Consider the following 25,656-nt stretch of genomic DNA (forward strand, 5'->3'; position numbering starts at 1 on the left):
CCGTGCCTTGATAGACCTGAATATATCTCGGACGTATAAAAGGGATTGGATTGGATCCCTGCGCGGCCCTCCCCAAGTATCGAATTTCTCTCCTTAGCAATCGAATGTCTTGCCTTCACCCAATCTTTTAAACTACTACATTTTCATCCCTATTTTCTTCAACCTATTCTACATTAAAAACAATATTTATTGTCATCTCTCTTTTTATTAATATTTTATTGTTGAACCTGTGCAAACTCGAACACATATTTAAAAATCAAAAAAATACTTTTATATTTCTTTTACGTCTACTTTATCCTCTCTTGCTCTTGCTCTTTTTCATTTAATTGCAGTTATTTTTATACTGCTATTGTTGCTGTTGCCGCTGTTGGATTCTCACACTTGGCTTTTTTTGCATTTAAAAGTAAGTTCTTTGTAAATGCGCGTACTTGTGATGCTGGTGCTGCTGGTGCTGCCTTTTCGGCCTTTCTGGCGCCGACTTCTAAAATTAATAATTACACATATTCGCATTCAACTTCGTTGCGTGCTATTGCCAACACATCAAGTCTTGATAGATATACTAATAAAAACCGTGCATTGAACTTTTTTACTTGTAGGTTTCCTCTTCCAGTCGTCATTAAACACAAACCCTTTATTTTTTTTCGCATACCTTTATTTTTTGCTTACCACTACGCTTGTCCGTCATACATTACCACAGCATCGCAAGCCTCATTGGTTCACTTTGTTGTTTGTTACGTTCAACTACTTAATTGTTTTTTGCTAAACAATTGTCGCTGCTGTTTGCACTATTAGCACTCAGCACGTAAAATCGCGCGCAGGCCTATTAGTTCCTTGCGCACTTTTTGTTTTATTTCCGCAATTCCCCTTCACTTCAGTCACTCATTCGCCCATTCAAACTCAGCGCCTGCCAGTCATGTACAACCTCGATCTTAACTTTGAACAGGACGACTCGCGAACTGTCGACAGCGACTATGACTATGACAGTGACATTGAGACCAATGGCCTGGGCGACAACTCCTCCTGGGCCAGCCTCGACCGGCGCCTGCTCCAGCGCGTCGTATCGTTCCTTCCACGCCCGAGCGACCGCCGTGAGTTTTGTCTGGTTAACAAGGAGTGGGCGCTCGCCGGCGAGCCGCACCTTTGGGCGTACCCCGAGTTCTCTACACCCCAGCAGCTGTCAACCTTCCTGCGTGTTGTCAGTGATCGGACTAGCACCTATGGCCCACACATCCGCGGCATCCGCTTCACGCTGCGCTCTCAATACGACCGCCATTTGACCTCTTCACATTACTGCGAGGAGGACTCGGGCGCTGATGCCGAGTTGCCCACGCTTCTGGAGATTGCCCAGGGCCGCCACGTGCTTTCAGCTGACCCTGCGGTGCTCCGCCCCCTGCTGCACGGCTCGGACCTCAGCTCGCTCCCTGGCACTTCGGTTTGCCCGCATGTGCTCACCCATTGACAGTCTGTCCATCTACGGCTTCCGTTTGCGGGACAAGTACATTGTCAACGACATTATGCGCTGGAACCTGCGCGAGCTCGAATTATGGCATGCCCCGTAAGCCCCTAGCCAATCTCGGCTACTTGCTTAACGGCATGCGTAGCCTGACCTCGCTGCGCATTGAGAGCGACTCCCCATTGCCTACCAATATTTGGGGCCCGTTGTCCACGCGCTTGCACGGCCTTAACAAGCTGCGTATATGGGCGCCAAGCATCTCTGGTAGCCAGCTGCTCCGCTCGCTGAGCCAGGCGCCGCAAAGGATGACTGTACTGCATCTCATCGGCGCTGACAACGACATCAGCGACGACGCTATTCTCAGCATTGTCCAGAGCGCTCCCAGTATGCAGTCGCTTGTTATCCACAGTGCCAACATCACCGCGCGCTCTGCAGCCGCCCCTCTAGGATACTGCAGAAACCTGACTCACTTGGAGCTGGCACGCGACCAGCCCGAGGCCGACAACTACTCTGATGCTGACTCCGCGCTCTTGCCTGCTGTTGCCTCCAGACTCAACACGCTCAGCGTACGCAATCTGGGCATCAGCGATGCTCTTGTCCAGTCCGCAGCTTTGGCGATATTTGGTCTGCGCACGCTCTACATAAGTGGTGCTGCTGCTCTCACAGGCATCGCAGTCGGCGAGCTCCTGCGCAGCTCCACTCAGTTGGCTGCTCTTGGCCTCCACAATTGTCCAAAGCTGTCGGACTCTGCCCTCCAGGGTTTGGCCCAGGGCCTCAGCGCCCCCACCCTGCGTGTTCTGCTTATCCACCAGTGCGCAGTGCAGTCCGAGGGAATTGAGCGCGTGCTTGCGTCATTCCACGCCATCAGGCACTTTTCAGTTAAGGGAACTGAGGTTGTCCGCCAGCAATTCCAGTACGCCTATGTGGCCACCAACAACAGCGTAACCGATCCCGTGGCAGAGCCCCAGCCGCTGCCAGTGCAGCGCTCGTTCAAGCCTGTTTACCCAGCAGATCACTTCTTTATCAAGAGCGACATACAAAACCAGCCTGAAAAACACTCCGCTGTTATCCTTCCGTTTGCCACAGAGGCGGTAAAGGACGGGCAAAGATTGCTCGAGCCCAGCAGTCCTTTGATTAAGAACGCGTTCAGTGAAAACTCGGCCAAGCGCTTTGTGCCCGGACTCATGGCATTTACCAATTGCTTCCAGCGTCAGGAGGCATACTCAAGAATTGGTCGACCCAGAGCCGCAACTGTGTCATTCGTTGAGCAGGGGGATTCTTCCGAGCTAGTTGAGGATGTTCAGCCCATTAGCCGCCCACGTAGCATCTCTGAGCTGCCTGCAAGCCTAGAATCAATTACTCAGGAGGTTGAACCAATAACGGAAAATATTGCTGATGAAACCGATCTCGACTTGGTAGCTACCTCAGATGGCGATACCAGCACAGAGGTTGTTAGAGATACTGAGATTGCCAATGAAACAGCTACATTCGACATTGTACCTCGTTCACTGGACATGGGCAACTTGGAAATTGAGCCAGCTACCCTTAATAAAAGGCTGTTGCCACCCCCGAGGCCGTTGTCGAGGAGGCTATTGTCGAGGAGGCTGTTGCCGCTCCTGAGGCTGTTGTCGAGGAGGCTGTTGCTGCTCCTGAGGCCGCCGTCGAGGAGGCTGTTGCCACCCCTGAGGCTGTTGTCGAGGAGGCTGTTGCTGCTCCTGAGGCCGCCGTCGAGGAGGTTGTTGCCACCCCTGAGGCCGTTGTCGAGGAGGCTGTTGCCGCTCGCAAGGCCGTTGTCGAGGAGGCTGTTGCTGCTCCTGAGGCCGTTGTCGAGGAGGCTGTTGCTGCTCCTGAGGCCGCTGTCAAGGAGGCTGTTGCCACCCCTGAGGCCGTCGAGGAGGCTGTTGCTGCTCCTGAGGCTGTTGTCGAGGAGGCTGTTGCTGCTCCTGAGGCCGCCGTCGAGGAGGCTGTTGCTGCTCCTGAGGCCGCCGTCGAGGAGGCTGTTGCCACCCCCAAGGCCGTTGTTGAAGAGGCTGTTGCCACCCCCGAGGCCGTTGTCGAGGAGGTTGTTGCCACCCCTGAGGCCGTTGTTGAGGCTGTTGCTGCTCCTGAGGCCGTTGTCGAGGAGGCTGTTGCCGCTCCTGAGGCTGTTGTCGAGGAGGCTGTTGCCGCTCCTGAGGCTGTTGTCGAGGAGGCTGTTGCTGCTCCTGAGGCTGTTGTCGAGGAGGCTGTTGCCGCTCGCAAGGCCGTTGTCGAGGAGGCTGTTGCTGCTCCTGAGGCCGTTGTCGAGGAGGCTGTTGCTGCTCCTGAGGCCGCTGTCAAGGAGGCTGTTGCCACCCCTGAGGCCGTCGAGGAGGCTGTTGCTGCTCCTGAGGCTGTTGTCGAGGAGGCTGTTGCTGCTCCTGAGGCCGCCGTCGAGGAGGCTGTTGCTGCTCCTGAGGCCGCCGTCGAGGAGGCTGTTGCCACCCCCGAGGCCGTTGTCGAGGAGGCTGTTGCTGCTCCTGAGGCCGCCGTCGAGGAGGCTGTTGCCGCTCGCGAGGCCGTTGTCGAGGAGGCTGTTGCCACCCCTGAGGCCGTTGTTGAGGCTGTTGCTGCTCCTGAGGCTGTTGTCGAGGAGGCTGTTGCCGCTCCTGAGGCTGTTGTCGAGGAGGCTGTTGCCGCTCCTGAGGCTGTTGTCGAGGAGGCTGTTGCCACCCCCAAGGCCGTTGTCGAGGAGGTTGTTGCCACCCCCGAGGCCGTTGTCGAGGAGGCTGTTGCTGCTCCTGAGGCCGTTGTTGAGGCTGTTGCTGCTCCTGAGGCCGCTGTCAAGGAGGCTGTTGCCACCCCTGAGGCCGTCGAGGAGGCTGTTGCTGCTCCTGAGGCTGTTGTCGAGGAGGCTGTTGCTGCTCCTGAGGCTGTTGTCGAGGAGGCTGTTGCTGCTCCTGAGGCCGCCGTCGAGGAGGCTGTTGCCACCCCCGAGGCCGTTGTCGAGGAGGCTGTTGCCGCTCCTGAGGCTGTTGTCGAGGAGGCTGTTGCCACCCCCAAGGCCGTTGTCGAGGAGGCTGTTGCTGCTCCTGAGGCCGCCGTCGAGGAGGTTGTTGCCACCCCTGAGGCCGTTGTTGAGGAGGCTGTTGCTGCTCCTGAGGCCGCCGTCGAGGAGGCTGTTGCCGCTCGCGAGGCCGTTGTCGAGGAGGCTGTTGCCGCTCGCGAGGCCGTTGTCGAGGAGGCTGTTGCCACCCCTGAGGCCGTTGTTGAGGCTGTTGCTGCTCCTGAGGCCGCCGTCAAGGAGGCTGTTGCTGCTCCTGAGGCCGCCGTCAAGGAGGTTGTTGCTGCTCCTGAGGCCGTTGTCGAGGAGGCTGTTGCTGCTCCTGAGGCCGTTGTCGAGGAGGCTGTTGCTGCTCCTGAGGCCGTTGTCGAGGAGGCTGTTGCTGCTCCTGAGGCCGTTGTCGAGGAGGCTGTTGCTGCTCCTGAGGCCGCCGTCGAGGAGGTTGTTGCCACCCCTGAGGCCGTTGTTGAGGAGGCTGTTGCTGCTCCTGAGGCCGCCGTCGAGGAGGCTGTTGCCGCTCGCGAGGCCGTTGTCGAGGAGGCTGTTGCCGCTCGCGAGGCCGTTGTCGAGGAGGCTGTTGCCACCCCTGAGGCCGTTGTTGAGGCTGTTGCTGCTCCTGAGGCCGTTGTCGAGGAGGCTGTTGCCGCTCCTGAGGCTGTTGTCGAGGAGACTGTTGCCGCTCCTGAGGCTGTTGTCGAGGAGGCTGTTGCTGCTCCTGAGGCTGTTGTCGAGGAGGCTGTTGCCGCTCGCGAGGCCGTTGTCGAGGAGGCTGTTGCTGCTCCTGAGGCCGTTGTCGAGGAGGCTGTTGCTGCTCCTGAGGCCGCTGTCAAGGAGGCTGTTGCCACCCCTGAGGCCGTCGAGGAGGCTGTTGCTGCTCCTGAGGCTGTTGTCGAGGAGGCTGTTGCTGCTCCTGAGGCCGCCGTCGAGGAGGCTGTTGCCACCCCCGAGGCCGTTGTCGAGGAGGCTGTTGCTGCTCCTGAGGCCGTTGTTGAGGCTGTTGCTGCTCCTGAGGCCGCTGTCAAGGAGGCTGTTGCCACCCCCAAGGCCGTTGTCGAGGAGGTTGTTGCCACCCCCGAGGCCGTTGTCGAGGAGGCTGTTGCTGCTCCTGAGGCCGCCGTCGAGGAGGCTGTTGCCACCCCCAAGGCCGTTGTTGAAGAGGCTGTTGCCACCCCCGAGGCCGTTGTCGAGGAGGTTGTTGCCACCCCTGAGGCCGTTGTTGAGGCTGTTGCTGCTCCTGAGGCTGTTGTCGAGGAGGCTGTTGCCGCTCCTGAGGCTGTTGTCGAGGAGGCTGTTGCCGCTCCTGAGGCTGTTGTCGAGGAGGCTGTTGCCACCCCCAAGGCCGTTGTCGAGGAGGTTGTTGCCACCCCCGAGGCCGTTGTCGAGGAGGCTGTTGCTGCTCCTGAGGCCGTTGTTGAGGCTGTTGCTGCTCCTGAGGCCGCTGTCAAGGAGGCTGTTGCCACCCCTGAGGCCGTCGAGGAGGCTGTTGCTGCTCCTGAGGCTGTTGTCGAGGAGGCTGTTGCTGCTCCTGAGGCCGCCGTCGAGGAGGCTGTTGCTGCTCCTGAGGCTGTTGTCGAGGAGGCTGTTGCTGCTCCTGAGGCCGCCGTCGAGGAGGCTGTTGCCACCCCCGAGGCCGTTGTCGAGGAGGCTGTTGCCGCTCCTGAGGCTGTTGTCGAGGAGGCTGTTGCCACCCCCAAGGCCGTTGTCGAGGAGGTTGTTGCCACCCCGAGGCCGTTGTCGAGGAGGCTGTTGCCACCCCCGAGGCCGTTGTCGAGGAGGCTGTTGCCGCTCCTGAGGCTGTTGTCGAGGAGGCTGTTGCCACCCCCAAGGCCGTTGTCGAGGAGGTTGTTGCCACCCCCGAGGCCGTTGTCGAGGAGGCTGTTGCTGCTCCTGAGGCCGCCGTCGAGGAGGCTGTTGCCACCCCCAAGGCCGTTGTTGAAGAGGCTGTTGCCACCCCCGAGGCCGTTGTCGAGGAGGTTGTTGCCACCCCTGAGGCCGTTGTTGAGGCTGTTGCTGCTCCTGAGGCCGTTGTCGAGGAGGCTGTTGCCGCTCGCGAGGCTGTTGTCGAGGAGGCTGTTGCTGCTCCTGAGGCCGCCGTCAAGGAGGCTGTTACGGATGTTGTCTCTGAGTCTACTGTAGATGTGCCACATGCCCGTTCTTTGTCTCTTCCTGCTGATAATAAGGCTGATGAACCAGCCGTTGATTTTATTGGTGATTACAAGCCCGCCGCCGATTCTGTACCGCATGGGAGCAACTCGGCTGAGTTGGCTGCAGGTGTTTCTCTTGCACTTGCAACTGTTGGCGCTTCATTGGCTTCACGTTTACTTTTTTCTGACACTTTTTTCACCGGCGCTGACTCAACTGACCAGTCTGTCGATGTAGCGCGCAGCTTGACGGTTGAGCAAGTATCAGAGCCGGCTGTCGAGCTTTTTGAGAGTTCCACTCCAGCTGCTGTGCCCGCCGATGGGTTTGCATCTGGAAGCACTATCCCAGCAACTGCACACTCTGTTATGCCAGCTTCAGTGGTTTCTGTGTCTAGCGATATTATAAGCCTTTCAGGTCTGGAGACTGCAGATGCGCATACCGCCCCTGTAGTTGTTGGTACCATTGAGGCCGTTGAGCCTGAGACAGCCAGTCGCGCTTTAGCTACCCCCGAGGTCGCCGAGCAGGCTCACATTGAGCCTGTAATCATGACCAAACCGGTTTCTGAATCTGGAATCACTTTACCCGAGTCGGTTGACAGCTCGCAAGCCGCACATGAGGCTGCCAGCTGGAACTCGCCGCGGTCGCAGATATCATACAATCGCGCCGACTCCCAGCTTTCCCACTCTGGTGACCAGACCACTTCTGCGCCAGCAAAGAATGCAGCTGATAACGTTATTTCTAATCGTGACAGCGCCATTTTTATGGACAAGCCCTTTGCTGATGCGACAACAACGGATATTTCTTCCACGCAAGACAGCAATGAGCCTGTAAAGGTCGAGCAAACATTTTTGCAAGACCAAGCTGTTGCTGAAGCCAATTGTTTGACTGGCGTTGAGGTGAAGGAGGAGGCGCAGACGCCCTACTCTACATTCTCTACGCCGGCGTTCCCTGAGTACTTTAGACATCCTGAAGTGCACCAGCATGGGAACGAGGTTGTTTCCAGGCGCGAAATCCCCCGTGCTAGTGACGGTGGTGCTCGCAAGCCTGTTTTTGGCAGACCCAAGGACGTGCTGATGGAGCTGAACATTGAAACTCCATACGACGGGCGCCAGCTTTTGCAACTGCGCGCAGCTGACAACCTGGATGACTTATGTGAGGAGTTTTGCGAACACTACAACATGCTGGAACTCCTTCCTGGAATGAGGACACTGGTTAGAGGCAAGGTTGAGCGCCGCCTGGCTAGACGCCGTGAGCGTGCCCTGCAGGCCGCCGCTGCCTCTCAGGGCAAATAATCTATACATTTTTATCATTTAAAGCATATATTTATGCGTTTGTTTTATCTTTTTTATCCCTTTTTCAACAATAAACATTCGAAAATTCAATATTTACTAGATTTAATGTAGACTGTTCTATGCATTTTATTTATACCATGCTGTTGCACGCTCAAAATTTTGTGGGTTGTGTTGTTAACAGCGAGTATTGCGACTATCTGTCACAAGACCCGCAATGGCTAAACATGGCTATGTAAATCATTAATAGGTTGTATTGTAAAAGAAATGCAGCTCTGCTAATATACTTTGTGCCATTCCTATTGGTGGTGTTATAATAAGAAGGGGTGTAAAGAGCACTAGTTGTCTAGTGTTAGAGAAATAGGGTTGAATTTATAAAAGGTTTTATTACTGATGTTTCTAAAGTGCTACTAGCACTGGCCTCATCTTATATATGTTCCTCGTCGCCTTTGTTGTGCACATTGCCAATTGTGCACTCCGTTGGCAAAAACTGGTTCTTCTGTAACCAGACCAGCATCTTGGAAGTCAATGTTGTGGATTTCGCATATGCGCACTTGTACATGTACATTGCAAAATAGGGAGCATATATGGGTATCATTATTATGCCACTCTAATTTACTCCTGCATAATCCAACTAGTACCCTATTAATTGGCATGCAGATATAAACTTTTTTCATGACTCTCAACCTCGACATACACTTCCATATTCTCGGGCTACGCAACAGTGGTTTATTTAAAAATATTTACTATGCAAGTAATATTTCCGCTAGTTTGTTTGCCACTTTTTACGAGACTTCTATTAATTGCGCGTAAAACGTGCACATTTAATCTAATTTAGCACATAGCTATTACTTGATGTATATTCACATCTTTTATTTGATTTAACAATCAATAACTTCAAAACAATTTAGTCGATATTATTTTTGTTTTATGCGCGTATATAGGCATATTATCAACAAATGTTTATAAATAAATGTAATGTAGCAGTGCAGGCAAAGAAAACCACTCGAAGCTGAAAATGCACACATAATAGAAACTTAATTGAGCCACCAAATAATTAAACAGAATTGGGGCCGTTTTCTTTTTTAATGCAACGACTGGTAACGAATCATCAAAAATATTAAATATTTTTACTCACAAAGCCTTCATGAGCTGGCAAAGAACAATTTGGCAATTAGATAAACATGCAAAAATGATATAAAATAAAGAGGAACGGCTGTTCACATAAAAATTGTATCTCTCATCATCATATTTAAAATTATTTTAATTGAAACATTTACTCTTCACATTATATATAACAATTAAAATGACAACACTAGTGGTAATGTACACAGATGACAAATTTCAGCTCACGTTTGCTCACTATGGAGAAAAATATTCTGGGGATGATGATATACTCAGAGTGCCCGTCAAACTAATAGATAACATTAGCATATATATTGACCACCCGGTCCATGAACTGGAGAGAGTAGAGGTGGTTGTTTATATGGATTGTAAATTGGTTAAGTCTGTATCTGATCCCGCGAAAGGTAAAAACAATGTATACACGCAGCTATCCACTGCCGTTAATAATATTTTAAATATATATATATACTTCTAGTTAGCTTTTGCGGCTGTTGGCTGTTATTGGCAAGGTACACGACCATTATTATCCAGCTGTTTTAGTATATTATTGTAGTTTTTTTAGTAAATACATATATTTGAACTCGCAAACAAAGTGTTCAAACCATATATAGAAACGATATGCTGAAATCTTATAGTTGAAAACCCAAAAGTTCAATTTAATTACACAAATTACAATTCAATGTTTAAGTTGCGTTCTAAATTTCACAATAGACACAGTGTGACCAGGAGCAAATCTGCAATGGCCATTGTTCCAATTGCTGAGCGAAAATTTATGGTCAAATCCAAATGAAATAAATTTTTGTCAGAAAGCAGAACCAAACTCTGGTATTTGTATAGCAATACTGCAATGTTCCCAGAGTCTGCCCGGGCGTCTGACTGATGCGCAGGTTCGACGCCCGATGAGTGCAAATAGGGCACGCCTTTTTTCTTTTCCAATCAATTATTTCCCAAATTATGATGATTACGCTCAGAGCCTACCAAGGTGGCGGTGTCGGCTATCAGCTTTTGCACATTCGTATGCGATTGACTACTTAAACAGAAAATTGACGTATATATTATATGCGTGCTCAAGTAACAGAACTGGTTTTGATAGCTGGTTTTCAGTAACCAAGTTATGCACATATCAAGACTTCATTGTAAATAACATCAAAACTGGTAGCCAGGTGGCAGAAGCTATAATTTTTCGATACATCTAAAGAAAAGCTACGTAAAAAGAAAGGGCATATAAAAGGAAAATCACACAGTAGTGTTGTATGGCTCTTACTAACGCGCGCTCCATCTTTGTAAACTTAGTTTGCGCACACATACCAATAATTTGTTTCGATTTCTTTCTTTTGCTCGTTTGCATGTTTAAATAATCGCATTGAAAAAACGTGTGTTTCGACCCTCTCAAGTAACTATGCTATCACCTGGCTCCCAATACGATGCGTACATTCACATACTAGTTTGTCTGGCTAACAACAGAAACAGCGTCCGCAGAGCGCTTCACATTGGGGTAGAGTGGGCGGGGCGGCAAGAGGCCAGCGCGCTCTAGCAAAAAGCGTACGCCATCAGTGGGCTGCGCACCAACACCAAGCCAGTACTTTGTGCGGGCAAAGTCAAGCGTGATGTGCTTTGCCTTTTCGTCCATGTTGGGGTGCGGGTTGTATGTACCGAGCTTCTCCAGAGGCTTTCCGTCCCGCTTGCTGCGCGCATTCATGGCGACGATGTGGAACATTGGCCGATTCCGCAGACCATGTCTAGCAAACCGAATACGCACTGCCATTTTTGAATTTAGAGAACGTCCTGGGCAGGAAAAAGTAGATGTTGATTTTTAATTACAAAAAAACGAAACGACAATGAAAGAAAACTACGCTCATTGAAGAGTACGACGCATTTGTTTATTTCACACATTTTTTGCTTATCGACCCGAGATAATCGGCTGATCGCGCAAAAAGAAATTGATTTGTCGCGCCAGACAAACACTGCCAGGCTGCCCATAAAGCGAACCGATGCATGAGTAAATTTATGTATTAATTTCTAGTAGGAAATATTTGCTACGCAAATCCTATTGGCAGAATAAAATTATTTGTTATTTTATCGCCCCTGTAGTACCGGATTGTCAGACTAACCATTGTCAGCGCACACTTGTAGTTATATTGGAGAGGCATTGCACCATCTGTTTAAACCCAACAAGAAATAACTCATCAGCACAGTCGTCATGTTTTTCCATGTAAGTGCAGCATTTCCAGTCATACCCGCTTAATTTTACAAATAACTAACTACTCGATAACTAATATAATTGGCGCAAAACTGTAACTGTTGTCCGCATTTAGAAGAAGCTGTCACACACAATCACCCTGCACCCATCCTTCCTGGGTCCACGTATGAGGGAATTTGTCACAAAGCGACTTTACCAGGACGTTGAAGGCACGTGCACAGGCCGGTATGGCTATATCGTTGCGGTTGTTGCAATAATGGACATTAAAATGGGCAAAATCATACCTGGTCTGGGCTCGGCAGAGTTTGAAGTGCAGTACTCGGCGATTCTGTTCAAGCCGTTCAGAAACGAGGTCATGGACGCTGTGGTCAACACAGTGAATAAAATTGGCTTTTTTGCCAGCGCTGGTCCGCTAAACATTTTTGTGTCGCACTCGCTGATTCCAGCCGATATGGAGTTTGACCCCCACAGCAACCCGCCATCGTTCCACTCTGAGGACATCAAGATCGAGAAGGGTACGCTTGTACGGGTCAAGATTTCGGGAACGCGCATTGACGCTACAGAGATCTACGCCATTGGCACAATCAAGGAGGACTACCTGGGCGTCATTGAGTAGACCTGCTTGCGAGCGCCAAACGTGTCAGCATGTTCCAAATCCTGGTATCTGATTTTAATTACACGTGATCCACTATTTCCATGAAAAAAATTTTAAAAGATGATCTCGGCTTTTTAAATCCTTCGAAAATTCGAAAAAGGCAAAAAAAAGTTTTCACCCTTTTTCTTTTATTTTCTTGTTTACTTGTTCTCATTTTTATTTTATGTTTGGATTCCGCTTGGCCAAATCTATCTTTCGACCAGCACTTTCGCACCGCCTTTGCAGACACAGTCTATTCTCAACCATGCCCAAGATTATTGGAACGCACAGTGGCACCTTTCATTGCGATGAGGCCCTTGCTTGCTACATGCTGCGCCAGCTCAATGAGTACAAGGACGCCAAGGTAGTTCGCTCGCGTGACCAGGCTGTCCTAGACACCTGCGACATTGTTGTCGATGTCGGTGGTGTTTACGACCACGAGGCCAAGCGCTATGACCACCACCAGCGTGGCTTTGACGAGCAATTCTCGAGCGAGTTCAAGACCAAGCTTAGCAGCGCTGGCCTTGTCTACAAGCACTACGGAAAGGAAGTGATCCGGGCCATCCTTGCTGGAGAGGAGATCAGCGACAGTGAGACTGATATTCTGTACAACAAGATTTACGAAAGCTTCATCGAGGGAATTGACGGCATTGACAACGGTATTTCGCGGTACCCCGAGGACATCGAGCCGGCATACAAGGAGAGCACTGGTCTTTCTGCGCGCGTCGGGCGCCTGAACCCCTGGTGGAACGAGCCTGAGGGCGACATGGATGCGCGTTTTGTCAAGGCTGTGGCCATGACCGGCGAGGAGCTTGCTGAACGCGTGCGCTACTTTGCGCTCGCATGGCTGCCGGGACGCAAGATTGTTGAGCAGGGATTCGAAAACCGCTTTGACATTGATAGTAGTGGCCAGATTGTACTCTTTGAGCAGTTTTGCCCCTGGAAGGACCATGTTGACATTATTGAGGAAGAAGTTATGGCCAAGAGTCCCGAATCACCCAAGATTCTGTATGTTCTGTATCCCGATACTGCCGGCGCTTGGCGTGTTCAGGCGGTCCCCGAGAGACCCGGCTCGTTCAAGTCGCGCCACCCATTGCCCGAGGCATGGCGCGGTGTGCGCGACGATGACCTGTCGGAGCGCTCAGGAATTGAGGGTTGCATTTTTGTTCACCAGTCTGGATTCATTGGTGCCAACAAGACCCGCGATGGCGCCCTTGCACTTGCTCGCAAGGCATTGACTATGGACTAAGTGTTTATGAAATGCCACCCCCAGCCAGATAATTTGCGTCAGCTTTGCTTTGTTTTATTTTAATGTGTACAGCTTGCTAGCAAATATGTTTTATATTACAAAAGCATCCTAATAAAAAGTGAATAAAATATTTCTAGTTTGTTTTATAAAATTATTTTTAATGGTCTAGATTAACAGGTAACAATTGGAATATTATATAAGTTATAATCCGCAATGGTCTAGTGGCTAGGATCCGACGCTCTCACCGTCGTGGCCGGGGTTCAATTCCCCGTTGCGGAAATATTTTGCTTAGTCATAATATGACTAACTGGATGTATGAAGACATTTTTTGACTTTTGTTTATTTAAGCTTTGCTATATATATATTACAAAACGCTACAATCACTTGCTACTTTGTATAATCCTGCATACAGAGTCGACATTTAAAAAATGGAAGTCCGAATACACCATCTAAATTCTCAAAATTAACCACTCATCACAATTAATTTGAACGTGAAAATTGAAGTCCACAGCATATGAATGCTGGAATATTATCAGTTTGCTGTGCATCTATAAACTATTTCACTTGCATGTATTGTTTATATATGCGCTTTGTCGTATTTTCTTTACATATTTTTGTGATATATTTAATTCAATAAGTACAATTACATTCATGATTAGGATATTCGTCATCAGTAAAATGTAAATAACAACATGGACACTTCCTCATATCACTTCTGTATTCGCATTCGGTTTTGTATACTGTTTCTGAAATATTATATGAGTAATGATGCATGGCCTGGCTTAATTATTTAAATATGTTGGATCGAAGTGAATGTAATGCAGTGAAGCAATTTATAATGTAGTGATAGTAGTGGTAGTTGCTGTTAAACTTGTAAAAATAAAATTGCAAAAATGAATAGGTATAAAAAGAAGCGCCCATTAGCTCTTGTTTTTTCAAGACATGGGCGTGCCTTAAAAAATATTATTAGCAGGAGATTATTATGAAAAAAGGGCTGTGTGGAAAGCACTACTGTAATAATGTTAAAAGGATAGGTGTTAAATTATAAAGCTTTATTACTGATGTTTCTAAAATACTACTAGGGCCAGCCTCATCTTATATATGTGCCTCGTCGCCTTTGTTGTGCACATTGTTAATTGTGCGCTTTGTTGGTGAGACCTGGATATTCTGCGAGCAGACTGGTATCTTGGCAAGTCAATGTGGTTTTCGTGTGTGTGCGCTCATGCATGTGCATTGCAAAATGGGGAGCATGTATGGGCAGCATTATGATGGCTCCCTAATTTATGCTTGCATAATCCAATTAGTACCCTATCAATCGGCATGCAGATGGAAACTTGTTTCGCAATTCACAACCTCAACATCCACTTCTATATCTTCAGTCTGTGCAACAGTGCAATGTGCAATTTGAAATAAAAATTTATTGGGGATATGAGTGGCTTTAATGTTTTTATTTAAAGCATGGGTGTAAATATTAGCAATTGCATCATTTATGATGTAAACCTTGTACCTTTTCAATTAACTATAAAAAGCAAATTGATAAGGACAAAAGTGGTACAGTGTACGGCTGATACTCCATATAATTTAATACCAAGTATTTTGGTTACGCTGTTATTATGTTGCTAATTGGTATTAATTGGTCAAACTACATGCAGTACAAGCTACTGACTAAATGTCAGTGATTTCCCCCACAAGTATAAATTGCCGACATGTATTTATTTTGTCATGGCTATTATTTTTAATCATATTTAGATATTTCAACTGGTAAACAATATACACATTTTTTATTTTATACTAAAATCGGATAAACCAATGTCAACCGCTGCCTACAAGGGACTGAAGGGGGTGCTGCTCGATCTCAGCGGCACACTCCATATTGACAACGTAGTGACACCGCGCGCGATTGAGGCACTAGCAAACCTGCGCACAGCGGGTATCAGCGTGCGGTTTGTGACAAACTCAACCAAAACCAGCGACGAGCGCCTGTACAACAAGCTCACAAGACTCGGGTTTGCGCTCGACCGCAGCGAAATATTTACTTCACTCAGTGCTGCCAAAAGACTAGTCAAGGAGCGCAACCACCGACCACTCCTGCTTCTAGAGGACAACGCCCTGGAACAATTCGCGGATATTGACCAGTGCGCACCATACACTGCCGTGGTGGTGGGCCTGGCGCCATCGAAATTTGATTACGCGCATATGAACCAGGCATTTGGAGCGCTCCTCTCGGGCGCTGAACTTGTCGGCATTCACCGTGGAAAGTACTATGCAGAGACGGAGAACAAACTGTCAATGGGGCCTGGCGGATTTGTGGCTGCGCTCGAGTATGCGGCGGATAAAAAAGCGATATTGGTTGGAAAGCCGATGAGGGAGTTTTATGAGCTGGCGCTTAAGGACATGGGGCTGCTTGGATCGCCAGGGTCCGTGGCCATGATTGGCGATGACGTGCTTGCGGACTTGGGCGGTGGTGCGCAGGATCTCGGGCTTGTGCGCTTCTTAGTGCGCACGGGAAAGTACCGATCCAACGATGAGGAAAAGGCTCAAGAGCCATTGGATGGCGTGTTTGACTCGTTTGCGGATATTGTGGATGCCATGGTTAGTTGAAGGATAACCAAATAGATATATTGTCGTTTTACAGGAGCATCGGATGCAAGAGAAAAAGTGGAAAAAAACGAAGTGAATCAAAACGATTAACGATTAGACATAATTGGGCCTAAAGCTGGGCCTTGGCCGAAAGGGGTGACTCGGGAGCCTCAGAGGCAGATGTGCTCTTAGCAGAGACAGGCGACTCGGGAGCCTCAGAGGCAGATGTGCTCTTAGCAGAGACAGGCGACTCGGGAGCGGATGCTTTTCCAGCCGAGGCTGAGGCCGACGACGACTGCTCCGGCGCATCGCTGTCCAAATAAAGAGCGTGCCCTTATCGCCCTTGAGAATATTTTTGAAGGAGCTGTTGCTCAGCGCAGCAATCGTGTTGTCACAACCGCCAATATGATGACCATTGGCAAAGATGTTGGGCACGGTTCTCTGATTGGTAAGACTGGCCAGGACACTCTGAATAACGCTGCCGTCGTCGCGCCGATCAAGCTCGATGGCCTCAAAGTTAATACCATTGCTCTTGAGCAGATTCTTCGCTTTGGTGCAGTACGGGCAGTACGACTTGGAGAACACCATGACGGCGTTCTTGGAGATAAGGCTTTTGACGAGCTGAGTAGCGTTGACCATGTCTGGGGATTTCAAAGTATCAGTGGAGTGAGAGTAGGATGGAGAAGACAAGGCAGACCCCATTTATTTAGTGTATAGAGATAAAAAATAATCGAAGAAGAGAAAAGCGATGAACAATGGAACAATTTGTGCCAAGATCGAACTGGATTTTTTCTTTTTAAAAAACTGACCACTCGATTTCAGGCGTGGCACATGGGGGAGAAGCACGCCGCACAAAAATGCCGTTAATCAGTGTGGGACGAAGAAAGATGACACCAGAAAAAATTCCGGATTATCGCTTTGCTTGCATTTAGCGTGCAATTTTATTCTTCAACCGAAAAAAATGGACACAAAAAAATTGCCTTCTAGAAGGGTCGAGCATCACAAAGAAAAAGCAAGGAAAAAAAACTCAGCTGCCAAGTTTACTGCTTCTTCCAGACCATCCTATTTAAAGGTTGCAAGCTGGGCAAGGTTCGCTTTTCATTTATTCACTTTTCGATGTATTAATATTTTTCTCTCTTTTAAAAAATACACACTACAAATTCACAGCACAACAACAATGTTTGGCAGCATAGTAGCAGGACGACTCGTGCAGACAAATTTGCAACAGGTCGACGTCAACAAGTACGTTTTTGAGCTTCCCAACGCACACGACATCAACCACATTGTCGTGTTCCTTCTAGGAACAATTCCATTCGAGCCCGGATACGCAGCCACAGTGCATCTTTTATGGCCCAACAAGAGCTGGCAGATGCTCGGCGCCCTGTCGAACGACAAGCCCAGTGCAATTTTCCGATTAAAGTCGGCCGTGGATCAGGACAGCCAACATATGCCAGGCGTCAGCGCCGAGCTGGGCATCTCGATTGAGCCCATCGAGAGCGTCGAGCAACAGGTACAACAAATGCAGCAGATACGCCAACAGACTGGAGCGGCAAACATAGGGGGTAATTCAATGGCGCTGGTACCCAGCGACGGCGGCGCCAATGGAAGTTTGCCACTGCAGACGGCCAAGCAGTTTGCTGAACGTACGCTGCAGAGCTTGTTTGACTATGCGATGTCGTTTGCGACGCGCCCCGATTCGACAATGGGCATGTTTGGGTCTGGAGCTGCTGTTCAGGTATTGCCGGTCAAGGTATTCGAGGAGTGGTACAACAACTTTTCTCGCAAGGTGCAGCGCGACCCGGCAGTCGCAATGTAATTGACAAAAGGAAAAACAAAAAAGTGGGGGCTGTACAAATATCTATATATCCACGTGACACATTCCCAAATTCGTTTATATTCTTTCCCGCGGTGGTCGTCTAAGTTGTGCATCGGACACGCTGAAAGCGCACCGATTTTTTCTTTTCTCATACAGGGCATTACCTTTTTACTTGCTAGGAAAAGTAGCGGCGTTTCGTTTTGAAGCGTGGCTCTTTTCTAGGCAGACAATTTTTCGGATCCATAGCATTATTGACACCTCAGTAGCTATATCCCGCGCCAAGGAGTTGGTGCGCAATTAAAAATGCTTAAGGTAGCCCGCAAATCAACGCTCAAGGTTTATCACTGTGCGTGGCCTCGAAGCTAATACCTTCAGCTCCACCTCGCACCGTTTCATGCCCTTGCGACATACTCTTTTTATAATTTATAATTTACAACAACTGTACAGACATACACACAAATCTTCAAAACAAATCAATGAGACGATTGCTCGTTTGCTTGTCATGCACACTTACAGCTTATTTCGAACAATCGGTCAGATCCGCCTCATGCGTGGCGGGGGGATAGTTGGGGGTGAAGGAAATAAAAAAAGTAGCAAGGAGATAGTCGATTGTTGCGGCGTTATCTGCCACTCATCGAGATCCAGCAAAATATAACCAAGCATGCACACACTTTAAAGAATAGAACAATAGGCCAAAAAAAGTTGACGCAGCCAGTCAGCCACCAAAAATACCGACATAGTAACATAGCTTTGTCGCTATTTCTCATCCTCTCTCCTCGAAGCACTTGCTTACGCAAGAACATTTGCGAACACGAACACATCAATTTACAATGAAAATGTGTATATTCCTGTTGAAAACCAGCAAGCTTGTTTGTATATTTGTATTGATTTTTATGCTATTGAAAGAGAAAAACTAAGGACACGTATGAGCAAAAAAAGCAAGGGAAAAAGAGAAAATAAGCTACCCGAGGATGCATGTGAGAAAGACAAAGTTAAAAGTTTAAAAACATGTCCTTCCTCCTCTCCCACACACCGACACTATTCTACACCCTGGAGTAAAGGAAGATAAACCCATCATAACGTTATGATACATTTCCCCTTTAGGATAAGCTTTTTCCTTCATGAGCTTTAGAGTCTATCGCGAGACCACTGCTTCTCAAAACGACCGTTGGGATCCATAAGCTTGACGTTCTCGTTCTGCTGGACGTGGAGCCAGGGGTAGGGGTTGTTGTGCTTGTCCCAGACGACCTCGGGGCTCTTCAGAGCACGGGAAGCAAAGTAGCCGCAGACACCGAGGGCACCGACACAGGTAACGTAGATGGGGATGAGCTCCGAACGGTACCAGTGAGTCTTCAGGTAGAGCTTTGTCGCCTTGGTGAACATTTTTTAAAAGATATTGATAGTGTTTGAGAAAAAAAGTAATAAAGTACAGGAAAGAAGAATTAAATAGGAAAAAGAGAAGAGAATAAAAAATGTGATAAAAAATATCGAGTTGATGTTTTTGTGCTTGGTAGCGATGTGCAAAATGTCTGAATGTGCAGCTTTTTATACGCAAAAAAACTTTACCTGTGGACATCATCACATTTTATGCCCTGCACTCTTTTTTTCTCTGCTAGGCAGGTATGATAAGAGTTTTACGCTTTAGCGCAATTCCATTTTTTCTTTCAAAATTTTTTATCATTTTGTTGGGGGTAATTTTCTCAGCAAAAGAGAGAGCGGCGCCTCGGAAGCAAATCCCCTTCCATTTGCAAAAAACAATCATTTTTTGGCAAATAAAAGTCATAGTGCCAAAATTATCCTTCGTGACTGTTAATTTTTCTTCAATGTCTTGTGAACAGTTCAAAATTTAAAACAGTCTGCAAATGACCCAAGCGGAATAGCAGCTGACAAGGGTCCACTAGCTTTTTTCACCTCCCATCAGAAATCAATTTAATGTGTTTTTGGTCGGCATTTGTAACCACTCATGTAACCATGACTCAAAAAAATGCAACCCGATCACAGTACGGGATATTCAACTATCCAGTGCTCTGGCATATAAGCAGGCCTCGCATGCTCGACAAAATGCCTGCGCCACGCCACCACAAGCTCCGTAACGCCACCAATCGCAATGGCACGGCACAAAGCACACATCGACGGCAGCACCCTGTGCGCAGCCACTGAATCAACAACTAAATCCCCATGGGCACGGAAATCAGGGCCTGCCACACGGACCTCCATATCGCACAGCTCTTGCAAAACCAACTCTTCCATCCCGAAAACATCCTCTTCGGTGTTCCGACACCAGCCCTCAATATATTTGCGCGCCTCATCGCTGAACAGGTCCTTGCGATCCATGGATACTGCGTGAACGGTATTTCGCAGCTCACACAGCCGAGACTCGGGTATCTTATTGTTGCGTGCCAACAACGCCGCGGCAGCCTTCCCCGCACTCCCTATGTCCCTCCGCTCAACCCACCCGATGCCCAGTAGCGGCGAATCGTAGCACGCGGCTAGGTGCTTTTTGAATAAAACTGCATGTCTCTCATACGCGTCGTGGCAGCGGGCGCAGAGCGGCAGGAGATCGAAGGATGAGCGGGATTTGATTTCCTCAGACATGAATTGTCGGTACTGGTAGGGGATCACATGGTGCTGGGTCAGCTGCTGGTCTGAGTTGCATACGACGCAGGCGTTGCGCATGTCCTGGAGGTAAAATGGCTCGTGGGTGCGCCCGCTGCCCTTGTTGGTAAAGGTCAATTGGATCGTCCCGGGGTCTATTTCGTTTGCTAGCTGCCGCGCTAGGTACCAGTCAAGACGCTTCCTGCTGGTTTTGAATAAGAGGTTGCCGGAGATATCTAGTACGCGGCAATTCTCGTAGATGGCCTTGGTTTTGGACTGCATCGCTAAAAGGAACTGAAAGTCAATGTGGAAATTTATAAAGTATGCCTTTTGCAAAATAAATGGTGTTTCGTCGACGCAAACAGCGCCGCACAAACCTTTTCGTGCGTGGCTTCGTCTGCTGTTGACAGCAAATATAATGGGAAACACGGTGTCGTCTTTTTTCTCACTCTGTGGGAATAGCAAATTATTAAAATATTTGAAAATATATAACAAAAACTTTAAAAAAATTTACAGCGGATCCTTGGCCAAAAGGTGCTGGATGCGCAGAACCTCCTGCGACTGCGTGGGTGACGGCGACGTCACGCACAAGTTGACATTCGGCTTATTCGGTGACAACGACGTGCAGTATCCGGTAATAATAACCTGCACCATAATCCCAGTCTCCACATGGTACACCTCGATGAACTGGCTGTCAAACGCAAGAATGTACGGGTACTCAAACTTGAACGACGTCGGGGTACCAACCCAGTTGATCCTCCAATTTGACTGTGCGCGCTGGCCATTGCGATTAACATAAAATGCAAACTCGTCGTAGCACAGCAGAAACTGTCCGTCATGCACGCGGAACAGGGCGATCGGATGCGACGTGTCACGCCTGTTGATAAACCCAAGGGATGTGTCAGCCGGGTCGAGCAAGGACTGCGTGTTCATCGTAGCCAGGTCGACGATCTCAAAGCCGCGGCTGCACCCGACACACAACCGCGAGCGCAAAAAGTGCAGTGACGTGGACTCGGCCGCAATATAGCACTCCTTGATGCACTTCCACGAGTCCGCCGTCGACTCGCCGCCGAGGGACAGGAACCGCCCGAGCGACCGGCTCTTCTGGTTACTCATCACAGGCTTGTACACGTGAATGATCGTCTGGTTGCTAAGCGTCGTCGACTTGACCGAGCACAGGATGTCCAAGTCCTGATATTGCCCGAAGCGGAAAAAGGACACGTGGCTGTGTAGCGCCTTGATCTTGGCACCGTGCTTGCTGTTCGGCGTCGACGCCATCAGTTGGTCAAGCGGGTACACGTACAGGTTGCGGTCCTTGTCCGCGATCATCGCCAGGACATTCAGCCGCTCGTGGATCTCGATCTGGAACACGCGGTCGTGGCGCAGGTGGCTCAGCAGCTGGAACGACCGCGGTTTGCCCACAACCCCCACGTACAGCCCACGGTCAGTCCCGATGACCACGCAGCGGCCCTGGTCGTACGCATCGGCGGTATTGACGCGGATTCCCGCCGGGAACTGGCAGGCCACGGGCACAAGCTCGAACTTCCGGTTCCGCTCCATGAGCTCCAGCTGCTGCTGCTCAATGCACTGGTGCCATTGCTGCCGGTCAGCCAGCTTGTTCGCGTACAGTGTCACCGTGAAGCCGCGCCGCCCGAGGTGCGTGATCTGCAGTCCGTGCGTGTACTTGTCCCTCTGAGAGTCGCTGTGGTCGATTGAGATGATCGTCGGCCGCGGGTGGGCGGCAGCACCCGAGCCATTGCCGCCAGCCGACACTGTGCCGCCAGCCGTGGCAGTAGCAGCGGCCAGCTTGTTGCCAGCGGCCGTCGACACAGTGCCTAGAGTGGTTGCGAGGCTGCCCACGCCGCCTTGCGGCTGATTCGCACTAGAGTCTCGGCGGGCAGCCATGCGCGGGCGCATCGAGGACGGATCATCCGGATAACAGATGGTCAGGAGCTGCAGCGGAATCGGGTGCTTATATATTGTGTACTTCTCCTCGCCCGTGCGCGAGTCTGTCTTGACCTTGCACATCAGAAGCATATGGTCGAGGAGCAAAACCTGGATCACCGAGCTATCGTTGCCGCCGCGCTTGCGCAGTTGGCTGTCGCGCACGAGCTTGCGCTGCTCGTCGATCAAACACAGGTCGTTGCGGTCGGACACCGTGCACATGAGCTTCTCGTCCACCTTGTACAGGCGCAAGCGGTTCTGCGCCTTTCCTGTCTCGGTGTTGATGCGGTTGAGCATAGCCTCGATGCGCTCGACAACATAGGGGATGGTTTCGCGGTCGGGGTGGCCCGCCGGCGTATACTTGAGCACGGCCTTGAGCACCAGCGGGTAGCGCGCCAAGCGGGTGGGCGGGCGAGTTAAAAAGTGCTGCACGCCGAGCTTGCGGCACTCTGGTCTGCGGTCAGTCTTGTCCAAAAAATCCACGAGCTTGCTGTTGCTGCGCTTCTCAGCGTCCAGAAAGTGCATGCTGTAGGGCTGGTTGGCGCAGTACTCGAGATATGCCTCGAGTCGCTCGACGAAGGTCAAGAAGACGTCGCCGACCTGGTAGCAGATAAAGTTCTCCTTTTGCCGCTTCTCCAGCGCGCGCTGCAGCTCCATGTTCTCGGCCAAAATGGCCAGCGCGTTCTTGAACACCTTGGTGATAAACTTTTTGCGGTCGTTCTCGTTCACAATGTCACTGTTGTGAAGGGGCTTCATGTACAGATCGCGTAGAATGCACAGGTCGCGCACGTAGTCCTTCTCGCCGTAGAACACCTCGTACATGCGCTCCTGCTTGTCCAGCTCCTGTCGGCTAACCGACTTAACGATCTCCGTTGGCACCGACATGGACCACAGCTTCTCCTGCTTCATCTCGGTCGCCACGTTGTTCTTGGCCGTTTTGCGCAGGTGGTCCTGCTGGGACCGCTGCCGCGGACACGTCACGCTGTAGCACGGCTGGCTGCTCGAGCACGTGGGCGAGTAGCAGTCAGTCAGCATCACAAACACGCCATTGATAGCGGACACCGGCGCAGGCGCTTGGCTGAGCGTCAGTGGATCGTCATACTCGTCGTCGTCGTCGTCGCCGGTAGACGCGCTGACCGACATGTTGGTCGACCCGTCCGGCTGCACCAGCGTGCGCACAATGTCATCGTCAAACACATACAGCTCATAGGCATCGTCGCGCAACCTCTTGTCGTAGAACACGTCGTGGAAGAGCTTCTGCTGCTCGAGCGCGCGCCCGACCACGATGGCCAGATTGCGGTCGGCGGCCCTGATGATTGCGTAGATGGTGTCCACGGCGTCACGGCCTGTGAAGCAGTCCTGGTGCTCGAGCCCGTTGAGGACGCGCGTCTGCAACACCTGGCTCATTAACTCATAGAATGACTTTGCCACCAAGGACAGCATCGCTGGGTATACGGGCTTGACGTTCTCCAGCAGCGCAGCAAGTTCGGTGTTTACCGGAGCAACCGCAGGACGGCCCGGGCTCTCACTGCCGGTGGCCGGCGTGTCTGAGCCCAGGTTCATCCTCTGCGCCAGTCTGCTGCTTGCAGTCTGCGGCCGGGTGTCCGCCAATGACTCTTTACCGGTGGCGACACCCGATGGCTGGACTAGGGCACTGCTGTCAGCGGCCGTCTCGGTATTCTGGCCGGTGCCCTGCGAGTAGTCAGCCGCCGGCGAGCCAAGGTGCGAAATGTCCGTGTTTATACTCAAGGTCGAGATGCGCGGACCCACGTGAGCAGACGCTAGAGGTTGGCTCTGGTGGTGCAAATTGTGCTGCTGCAAGATGGCATTGTTGGAGTACGCCGTGGGGATCTGCGGCACAGGGATGTGGTCTGCGTTGTGAGCCACCGAGCCAATGGCCTCCTTCATCTCGCTCATATTGAGGTCGGGCGCGCTGCGCGACCCAGGGTACGCTTGGTGCATGGTTCTATTAAAGCTTCCCATCAGGCTGTTTGCCGTCTGGTAGCCTGGCTGGCCTTGCTCGGGGGTTGCTTGCAGCGGCCTGCGCTGCGTGGCATACGGCGAGGCAGCGTACCCGGTGTGGTATCCTCCTGAAGACGATGACGCGTTGCTAGCCGACCTCCCCACGCGAATATCGCTCATAGACTGGGTGGGCACTGTGGCTGCCGTGCGATACCTTCCCTGCGCAATGCCGGTAGCGCTGCTCGTGCCGTACTCCATACACGTGTTACCGTTAAACATAATCTCGGGTTGCAACGGCACCATGGCCGGACTGCTCTGGTAATGGTCCGCGCTGCCATTGCTTGACATGCTGCCCTGTGTAGGCCGGCGGCGACCAAGCGCGTTGGCCAAGTCCTGCTCGCGTTGCTGGCGGTTGATGCCTGACGAAGCGACGGCGTTTATCAGCGCCGGGCTTGGAATAATCCGGCTGGTTGCGGGCATGCCGCCGCCAACAACCATGGCTGAGGGGTAGTTTGCTGGCACAGGGGGCATCGGCATCGGCATCTGGCGCGGCGGCAGGGATCCTGTGGGCGGCGGGCCGGCATGGTAATGGTGGTTGTTTGTGCGCACAATTCCAGCCGAAGTGTGAGCTCGCTGATAGTGGGGCGCCGTTGTGGGCCGGGAGCTCACATCGCCGTTGTCGGAGTGCGCCGTCTGGGGATATGCTGTCTCATACGAGTAAGATGTCCTTTCTTGCTGCATCTGATGCTGCATCTGATTCTGCTGCTGCTGGTACTGCATCTGCTGCTGGTGTTGTTGTTGTTGCTGCTGCGGTTGTTGCTGATAATGATGATACTGGGGCTGTTGAGGTTGAGGTTGCTGTTGAGGCTGAGACTGCGGCGCCCGGGATATGCGTTGCAGACGCTTGGGTGGGCCCGTCGGCGCCGGGCGATCAAACTCAAATCCTCCAGCACCCGTATACTGCACATTTTCAGGCCGACCCGATGAATTGTGTCTGTCCATGTTCTACGGATGAATTCAATAGTGAAAATAATATAATAAAATGAGGATTTTTAGAAAGAGTCAAAAATAAAAAGGTGAAAAATAAAAAATTGAATGCGTGTTTGATATTGTCCGCGTGAATTTGAATAAGGATATTGCACAACAGAATAAAATAATTTGTATGTGTTTATTTTACAGTTTTGCAAGAGAAAAGGGAAAATCAATGTATTCAAATAAAAAAGTGCACACACTCCAAGACTTTTCTCTTTGTGTCGGGTGAGTTTCCAACCACCTGAGCGAAGAAAATAAAAAAGTAGGGAGAAGGAAAACTGAAAGCGGAAAATGCGAAGAAAAAAATTTAAAAAGAACAAACAAAATTTTTTTACATTTTTTACATATTTTTTATATGCTTTATTTTCTTTATTTTCACCTTTTTTTGTCTCGATGCTTTATCGAAGAAAACCCCAAATATCGGCTTGATTGTTTCTACACACCTCCGCAAAAAAACAAACCGACAAGATGTTTTCCGCTGTTTATCTTTTGGTGGGCGCACGGCTAGTGATTAGAGATGAACTGGTTGCTTATCGATAGTACCCAACAGTGTGTAAACAATACTTTTTGATTTGGTCTTGGGCCTATTGGCAGGCGGAATTTTTCAAGAAAA

General features: G+C 50.3%; 12 protein-coding genes and 1 non-coding gene across 13 annotated transcripts; 8 read left to right on the plus strand and 5 right to left on the minus strand.

The window, feature by feature from the left end:
* The first annotated feature begins 596 nt into the window (after window positions 1–596).
* Window positions 597–1,518, plus strand: BX661DRAFT_47316 (uncharacterized protein). The gene has a single exon (XM_051539190.1). The coding sequence runs from the start codon at window positions 914–916 to the stop codon at window positions 1,457–1,459; it is 546 nt and encodes a 181-aa protein (XP_051390072.1). The 5' UTR covers window positions 597–913; the 3' UTR covers window positions 1,460–1,518.
* On the plus strand, window positions 1,414–6,797 carry BX661DRAFT_47793 (uncharacterized protein). Its single transcript, XM_051539191.1, has 4 exons — window positions 1,414–3,188; window positions 4,785–4,916; window positions 5,634–5,666; window positions 6,416–6,797. Exons 1-4 carry the CDS (start codon window positions 1,549–1,551, stop codon window positions 6,609–6,611), a joined length of 2,001 nt encoding a protein of 666 aa, XP_051390073.1. The 5' UTR covers window positions 1,414–1,548; the 3' UTR covers window positions 6,612–6,797.
* On the plus strand, window positions 6,541–7,999 carry BX661DRAFT_185837 (uncharacterized protein). Its single transcript, XM_051536881.1, has one exon. The coding sequence runs from the start codon at window positions 6,983–6,985 to the stop codon at window positions 7,907–7,909; it is 927 nt and encodes a 308-aa protein (XP_051390074.1). The 5' UTR covers window positions 6,541–6,982; the 3' UTR covers window positions 7,910–7,999.
* A 2,050-nt stretch (window positions 8,000–10,049) lies between these two features.
* On the minus strand, window positions 10,050–10,868 carry BX661DRAFT_185838 (30S ribosomal protein S16). The gene has a single exon (XM_051536882.1). It carries the CDS (start codon window positions 10,794–10,796, stop codon window positions 10,473–10,475), a length of 324 nt encoding a protein of 107 aa, XP_051390075.1. The 5' UTR covers window positions 10,797–10,868; the 3' UTR covers window positions 10,050–10,472.
* A 226-nt stretch (window positions 10,869–11,094) lies between these two features.
* BX661DRAFT_185840 (RNA polymerase Rpb7) lies at window positions 11,095–11,986 on the plus strand. Its single transcript, XM_051536883.1, has 2 exons — window positions 11,095–11,243; window positions 11,347–11,986. Exons 1-2 carry the CDS (start codon window positions 11,232–11,234, stop codon window positions 11,845–11,847), a joined length of 513 nt encoding a protein of 170 aa, XP_051390076.1. The 5' UTR covers window positions 11,095–11,231; the 3' UTR covers window positions 11,848–11,986.
* Window positions 11,987–12,019: 33 nt separating this feature from the next.
* Window positions 12,020–13,247, plus strand: BX661DRAFT_185841 (metal-dependent protein hydrolase). The gene has a single exon (XM_051536884.1). The coding sequence runs from the start codon at window positions 12,050–12,052 to the stop codon at window positions 13,112–13,114; it is 1,065 nt and encodes a 354-aa protein (XP_051390077.1). The 5' UTR covers window positions 12,020–12,049; the 3' UTR covers window positions 13,115–13,247.
* A 74-nt stretch (window positions 13,248–13,321) lies between these two features.
* BX661DRAFT_t89 lies at window positions 13,322–13,393 on the plus strand. Its single transcript has one exon. It is a non-coding gene; the product is annotated as a tRNA-Glu (tRNA).
* A 1,444-nt stretch (window positions 13,394–14,837) lies between these two features.
* Window positions 14,838–15,953, plus strand: BX661DRAFT_210515 (HAD-superfamily subfamily IIA hydrolase). The gene has a single exon (XM_051538718.1). The coding sequence runs from the start codon at window positions 14,924–14,926 to the stop codon at window positions 15,713–15,715; it is 792 nt and encodes a 263-aa protein (XP_051390078.1). The 5' UTR covers window positions 14,838–14,923; the 3' UTR covers window positions 15,716–15,953.
* Window positions 15,954–16,039: 86 nt separating this feature from the next.
* Window positions 16,040–16,333, minus strand: BX661DRAFT_131594 (putative glutaredoxin Grx1; the record flags this gene model as incomplete). Its single annotated transcript, XM_051532571.1, has 1 exon — window positions 16,040–16,333. A coding segment is annotated over one exon (294 nt), but the record flags the coding sequence as incomplete, so codon positions are not given.
* Window positions 16,334–16,871: 538 nt separating this feature from the next.
* On the plus strand, window positions 16,872–17,510 carry BX661DRAFT_144982 (uncharacterized protein; the record flags this gene model as incomplete). The annotated part of the gene is made up of 1 exon (XM_051533083.1): window positions 16,872–17,510. One exon carries the CDS (start codon window positions 16,872–16,874, stop codon window positions 17,508–17,510), a length of 639 nt encoding a protein of 212 aa, XP_051390080.1.
* A 1,128-nt stretch (window positions 17,511–18,638) lies between these two features.
* On the minus strand, window positions 18,639–18,893 carry BX661DRAFT_144959 (uncharacterized protein; the record flags this gene model as incomplete). Its single annotated transcript, XM_051533082.1, has 1 exon — window positions 18,639–18,893. One exon carries the CDS (start codon window positions 18,891–18,893, stop codon window positions 18,639–18,641), a length of 255 nt encoding a protein of 84 aa, XP_051390081.1.
* Window positions 18,894–19,505: 612 nt separating this feature from the next.
* BX661DRAFT_164634 (uncharacterized protein) lies at window positions 19,506–20,387 on the minus strand (the record flags this gene model as incomplete). Its single annotated transcript, XM_051533338.1, has 2 exons — window positions 19,506–19,796; window positions 19,851–20,387. The coding sequence occupies 2 exons, from the start codon at window positions 20,385–20,387 to the stop codon at window positions 19,506–19,508; spliced, it is 828 nt and encodes a 275-aa protein (XP_051390082.1).
* Window positions 20,388–20,557: 170 nt separating this feature from the next.
* Window positions 20,558–25,376, minus strand: BX661DRAFT_185845 (CNH domain-containing protein). The gene has a single exon (XM_051536885.1). It carries the CDS (start codon window positions 25,011–25,013, stop codon window positions 20,616–20,618), a length of 4,398 nt encoding a protein of 1,465 aa, XP_051390083.1. The 5' UTR covers window positions 25,014–25,376; the 3' UTR covers window positions 20,558–20,615.
* Between the last annotated feature and the right edge of the window lie 280 nt (window positions 25,377–25,656).

The sequence above is a fragment of the Kickxella alabastrina genome (assembly GCF_025024165.1).
Source record: "Kickxella alabastrina strain RSA 675 chromosome Unknown BX661scaffold_19, whole genome shotgun sequence".
Classification (NCBI taxonomy): domain Eukaryota; kingdom Fungi; phylum Kickxellomycota; class Kickxellomycetes; order Kickxellales; family Kickxellaceae; genus Kickxella; species Kickxella alabastrina.

Excerpts from the sequence above, each read along its gene's own strand:
- BX661DRAFT_47316 (XM_051539190.1), top strand. The coding sequence starts at position 914 with ATGTACAACCTCGATCTTAACTTTGAACAGGACGACTCGCGAACTGTC.
- BX661DRAFT_47793 (XM_051539191.1), top strand. The coding sequence starts at position 1,549 with ATGCCCCGTAAGCCCCTAGCCAATCTCGGCTACTTGCTTAACGGCATG. Across the intron at positions 3,189-4,784 it reads CTGAGGCCGCCGTCGAGGAG|GCTGTTGCTGCTCCTGAGGC; the intron begins GTTGTTGCCACC and ends GTTGTCGAGGAG. Across the intron at positions 5,667-6,415 it reads CCGAGGCCGTTGTCGAGGAG|GCTGTTGCCACCCCCGAGGC; the intron begins GTTGTTGCCACC and ends GTTGTTGAAGAG.
- BX661DRAFT_185837 (XM_051536881.1), top strand. The coding sequence starts at position 6,983 with ATGCCAGCTTCAGTGGTTTCTGTGTCTAGCGATATTATAAGCCTTTCA.
- BX661DRAFT_185838 (XM_051536882.1), bottom strand. The coding sequence starts at position 10,796 with ATGGCAGTGCGTATTCGGTTTGCTAGACATGGTCTGCGGAATCGGCCA.
- BX661DRAFT_185841 (XM_051536884.1), top strand. The coding sequence starts at position 12,050 with ATGTTTGGATTCCGCTTGGCCAAATCTATCTTTCGACCAGCACTTTCG.
- BX661DRAFT_210515 (XM_051538718.1), top strand. The coding sequence starts at position 14,924 with ATGTCAACCGCTGCCTACAAGGGACTGAAGGGGGTGCTGCTCGATCTC.
- BX661DRAFT_185845 (XM_051536885.1), bottom strand. The coding sequence starts at position 25,013 with ATGGACAGACACAATTCATCGGGTCGGCCTGAAAATGTGCAGTATACG.